A 5,910-nucleotide genomic window follows, 5' to 3' on the forward strand; every position below is an offset into this window, starting at 1 on the left:
GAGTCACACAACAATCATATATATATATATATATATATATATATATATATATATATATATATATATATCTAAGCTCTTAACTCAAGAATTAATATATAAATAACATTACATAATACATATTGGATATACTTGTCCATACCAGCTTCCATGAGTCATGTATAAATAATATATTCGGTCCAATTTTGAATTTTGCAACAAAAAAGGAAAATATATAAATGTATACATTTGGTCCATACATATATGGTCAAAAGTTCTCCAAAATTATTCTTTTTATTCGTTTTTAACCTTATTCGGACTAATTAATTTAGACTTAGATTGGCTAATAGATTGGTAAATACAAAAATATGAAAAAATAAATAAAAGTTAGTTTTTACACTTTCGAATTTACTTTGAATAAATTTTGTCCGGATTAATTTATCTGAAGTGAGTTAAAAATGGAAAGAAAAAATTAAAAATTGGACGCTTTAAAGATTGTAAGGGAAGTGGAAAGATAAACTCAGTGGAAAAATTTAGTTGTTTATGTTTGTTCAAGTATGCATAAAAATATACTTGACCCCTTTGTCATAGATTTTTAAAAAAGTGATTCTAATTTTAGGTTCTTAAAAATAATTTTTAGGAGAATTTATTTAAAAATAGTATAATTTATTTCTTATATATTAAAAAAAATGACATATAATAATTTAACGGTTTATTATTAGAAATTTTGACATATAAAAAACTCAATTTTAAAAAAAATTAGAATATAATCCGCACGTTGCGCGAGTATAATTTGTAAAATATTCTTTCAATATAAATTTTTTAAAAAGTTTGAAAGTGATATTTATGATTTATAAATATATCAATCTGATCGAAAAAAAGATTTAAAATTTGTAAGTTTATTAGTTTATAAGTATAACGGTTGCATAACAAAAAAATAATTAGAATAGAAACAATTTAAAAGTTTAGAATAAAATAAGTGATTTTCAGTTTAAAAAACTATGATTAAAAAAAGATGACTTAGTATTTGTATACACAATTAAAAAGATTTAAATAAAATGAGTGATTTTCACTCTAAAAATATTTATAAAAAAAAAAAAAGATGAGTGATTGTTTGTATACATTTTGTTTGGTTTGAAACATTGAATCATTATAAAATATCTTCTTCTTATAAAAATAGAATATATATTTTACAATCGTTGATTTGAGATATATTTGTAAGCATTGGTTTTTAGATGATGATCATTTTTATTTTTGTTTTACTTTTTATCTTGAGTACTATTATTTCTTTATTCTTTTTTTGACTAATTGAATGAACTAATATTTCTTATATTTTATGTTTAATGTCTCATTTCTACTTAAATTTTCAATAACTAATTCTTAATTAGAAGTGTTATGTCACAATTTTTTTTCAAAAATATTTTGATTTAATTATCCTTTTTGGAAACTATATATAATGAATAAACTCAAAGTATTATTTTTTACAACAAAACACGAAATAATGTTGAGAATGATAAAGAATGATAAAGAATCACTACTTGATTTTGATTATTTTTGCTGTAAATTAAAACTATGCTCTGATTTATACTTTATCTAATCTATAAATTTAATATTTTGAAATGAGTGGTTTTATTTTCATGAACAATTTATATAGAGAAACACTTTCTTTGTATTAAATGAATATAATATGTATTCGGACACTAATAAAAGAAAAATGAACACAAATTGTATATTACATTGAAAATACTTAATGTATAATTTAATATAAAAAAAATTCTTTGTTGGTTTTTTTTGCAAAGGTTTATTAATTTAAATGTCTGTGTTTTAATATTTTTTTATTTATTTTAATTTAAACTTCATTGGATTGTTCGTGCATAAGTTTGATTATTGATTTTTCATGTGATTTTTATGTTTTAATATATTTTGTGGTAATTTATGGTTGCTACATTTTAAATAATACAATATAATTAAAATATTGTGATGTATTTATATACAAAGAATTAAAAAAATAATTAACAATTAAATCAAGTTTGTAATGAGAGTTATATATTTATTGTTATTTTTTAATTATAGAAATATAGACAAAAAATTAGTAGAATGTGAAATAAAAAATGAATGAATTTTAGAGATGCGACTATTAAATGATGTGTCAAAATTAATATTACATGACATATAAAGATAGCTATCAACTTATGATTTTGGAGGTTTGTTCTAGTATATTATATTGATATTGATGTCCCTTAAGAATGATTTTTCAAAATAGTTTATTTCTAATTAATAATGTTGTGAATAAATCAAATGATTCAGAATTTAAAGAATCACCAAGTGTACATCATGATGAGGTTGTCAAATTTATCTCAGAAGATTCACTTGAAGTCAATGAATCACCCCTGAAAGAAACTTTACCAGATGGCGATTCTGATGTTTCAGAAAAAGATATAGAATCACAAGAAATATTTTTATGTGAAAACAGCAATGAAAATCTATTGACCAAGGTCAACTATACTACTGAGGATTCCTTAAACTCTAACCATGAAGAAAACAAATTGAGCAGAAGTGAATCAACAAATGAAAGCAGTGATAAAGTTGAAGAAACTGAGAATGGATTTCTCTTTGATGCTTATGTCAACAACTCCATCAATGTTTCAGCTGAAAACAGTGATGCTCTACAAGAAAAAAATTCTGTGGTTCATGAAGTTGAAGCAGGTTTGTAACTTTTTTCCTTTCAAAATGATACGTGTCAAATACTCCTTGTTCCTTTAAAACTCTCCTCTGTAGAAATACTTTGTTCCTATTTATTTATCTTTTTTAAAGTTCAATATGATATTAATTATTGTTTTGTCAATAACACCATAGAAATAAGGACAATGAGATAGAACTCCGGGAGAAAACACAACTTAATGCATTGAAAAACTGAAGTTGTGTTTGTTTGAATCGATTCATGTGTAAGTATGAGTCGATTCATATGTGTTCTAGAACTCCGGGATTAATCCTGAATTGTCATGAATCGATTCATGATATGTGTGAACCAATTCATCCTGAGGTCAGAAGATATCATGATTAGATTCATACAAGATTTAAAGACTTCATGAAATTATTTATGGATATAAAAATGACTTTAAAATGATTTCAATGAATTTCCCCGGATTTCATAAGTAATCCTAACATGCACCTAATGTCATGCATGATTAAGATTGACTTTCTCAATTAGTTTTCTGATTCGCAAGCTTCAAAGCTAAAATAACACCTATGCTAAGTCTAGTTTTGACATATATCAAAACACTATATAACCAAACTAAAGAGACATGCATTCCCAATGATTGGAGTTATATTACAACCTAAAAAGTCTCCATATTTTGAATCAGTTGAAGATGAAAACCTTGAGAGCTTGCCAAGTTCTTCATTGGAAGGCAATGAAGAATGTGTGAAGCAAGAAGACTCATGCTTAAGAAAAAATTCATATGTAACATATAATCATTACCTTAATGATGAGTCTTCAATCAAACAAGGTTAGGACACAATATCTATTAACATTTTCATTAGTCTTATCCATATTTACTTGAAAGATTCAAAATTGTCAAAGATGAAAACTTAAGCTTTCTTCATTGTATCAGATGAAGAAGAAACATCAGTTTTAACATCAAATGATTCAGAATTTCAAGAATTACCAAGTGTAAATCATGATGAAGTTGTCAATGTGTTTCTCTCTGAACATTCAATTCAAGTCAATGAATCTTTCCTGAAAGATACTTTACCAGAAGCAGATTCTCATTTTCAACAGATTAATCATGATGTTTCAGAAAAAGATAAGGAATCACAAGAAAAAATGTTATGTGAAAACAACAATGAAAATCTATTGACCAATGTCAACTATACTACTACTGAGGATTCCTTAAACTCTAACCATGAAGAAAATTTCAAGGTACTTAATGAAGAAAACAAATTGAGTGAATCAACAAATGAAAGCAGTGATCAAGTTGAAGAATCTAAAGTCACTGAGAGTGAGAATGAGTTTCTCAACAACTTCATCAATGTTTCAGATGAAAACAATGATGCTCTAGAGGAAAAAAATTCTTTTGTTTCTGAAATTCCTGAAGTTGAAGCAGTTTTTCTTATTGCTGGAACAAATGTTATTGAATGCATACATGAAAAGGAAAAGAATCATCATAGTAATCAAATTGAAGATACAAATGAAAATCTAGAATCTTCCTATGTCATGATAAAAAAAATTGAGGAAGAATCTTTTTCTTTGAATTCTGATTCAAACAATTCTATATTTGCAAATGGTGGTTATGAAACAAGGTTTAGTACTGAATCAAACCCTGATAATTCAAGGATCTCTTGTATGATGCAAAAATCTCCAAGCTTCAATCTCGATCTCTGTATCGAAGCGGGACGAGAAGAATTGGATCAAATTCCATTGCTTTATGAGTCTGACAATGATAACTTGTTTAACAAGAAAAGTCTAAATCTCAGAAACTCAATGCCTCATGATGAATATGAATCTGATCACATTGATCAGTGTTTGTTACAAAGTGTTGAAATGCAAGTGGAAGAGAAAATAGTTACTATGGAAAGAAGTTACTCTGAGATATCTAAAGGTGAATTCATTGGTTTGTTAAAAGAAGAAGAAGAAGCTCATCTTCTAGTCATGGCAGAGACACAAGATAACAATGATGGTTCAAAGATGGAAGTGAAGGAAGAGTCATCTTCTTCACCTAAAGGAAATGAAAAGCGAAAGTATCGGTCTTACTTCTTCACTAGCTGCATTTGTTGTGCAACATTGCCAAATTAAAACCTTTAGAATTGCACTTACTTTTCTCTTTTACTTTACTTTTTTGTGTTATGAGTTTCTTTCTGATTTGGTTTTGTGGAAGTGGAGTTTTAATGTGGAGAGAATATTGATTGGTATTGGTTCTGACTTCAAGTCTAATGCGCTGCTTTTTCGAAGTATTGTCTGTTTAAGAACATTATCATATGGTCGATGAAGTGGTTTTTTTCTTGTTAAGCTTTGCTATGTTTGAGAGATTTCATAAATGTAGAGAGAGCAAGCAGCGAGGATTTAATGGAGGCAACTTTTGTAAGTTGTAACATTTGTTAATTTGTTTGTTTTACAATGATATTCAATGGAAACTTTTTGATACATTTTACTCAAATCAAAAGACAAAAGGTACATGTCTCATAAATTCATCAAAATTGTGTCAAAATAAGGGCCTATATGGCTGAATTAAGTATACTAAAAAAAAAGAAATTGTAGCTAAAAAATTCAAAGATTACATGGCAACAAGAGTCAGAAAAGTGGCCTATGCTGTTAAAGTCACATGATAGCATATTAACAATATGTGCATGTGTCATTGAAGACAGCTAAGTGCAAGCTCTATATACTTCAACTATGTTTTTTTAATGTCATAACTATATAACCACACGGTCTTGTGAAACTTATTGGCATTTATTATCTTTGTAGAAGAAATATTAATTCAACATAAGGTTAGTTAGTGTAACAACTAATATGTAGGGTAGGGGGTCCTTGTTTAGATCCTATTTCTTAGTGATAGAAAATAATAAGTCTACTATTGCTATTGCTACAAGTCAAGAAAATGACAAACTCATATACCATATAATTTCTGAAGATAAATCATATCCTCAAATCTAACCACTTATTTTTTTTAGTCAAAGTCCATTAAGATGACCCAAAAGTGTTCACATTCAACATTAACATGCCTCCAACTAAAGGTAGATGTTAAATCACCACAATTGAGATAATGTCCTATTTGACTAGTTTGTTATAATTAACTTTTATTAATGCTCTCTTGTTCTATTTAGTTAAGAACAAAATTAAGAAGATATGTATTTTTGAATTATAAAATAACAAATAGTTAAAAATGAACAAAAGCTATTGAAGTAATAACTATTTTATAAGTAATGGGTTTTCGT

General features: G+C 26.7%; 1 protein-coding gene across 3 annotated transcripts in view; it reads left to right on the forward strand.

Moving 5' to 3' along the window:
* The window catches only part of LOC101514268 (uncharacterized), an 11,608-nt gene extending 6,531 nt beyond the window's left edge, over window positions 1-5,077 (forward strand). For 2 of the 3 annotated variants that reach the window (XM_027333949.2, XM_073367901.1), the window contains 3 exons: window positions 2,284-2,682; window positions 3,342-3,485; window positions 3,591-5,077. In XM_027333949.2, coding sequence (XP_027189750.1) covers window positions 2,284-2,682; window positions 3,342-3,485; window positions 3,591-4,771 — 1,724 coding nt within the window. In that variant the 3' untranslated portion in view covers window positions 4,772-5,077. The remainder of the gene's footprint in view (window positions 1-2,283; window positions 2,683-3,341; window positions 3,486-3,590) is intronic. The other variant, XM_027333950.2, reaches the window with a different exon arrangement.
* The last annotated feature ends 833 nt before the right edge of the window (window positions 5,078-5,910 follow it).

This window comes from Cicer arietinum, chromosome 4, assembly GCF_000331145.2.
Source record: "Cicer arietinum cultivar CDC Frontier isolate Library 1 chromosome 4, Cicar.CDCFrontier_v2.0, whole genome shotgun sequence".
NCBI classification, from domain to species: Eukaryota; Viridiplantae; Streptophyta; class Magnoliopsida; order Fabales; family Fabaceae; genus Cicer; species Cicer arietinum.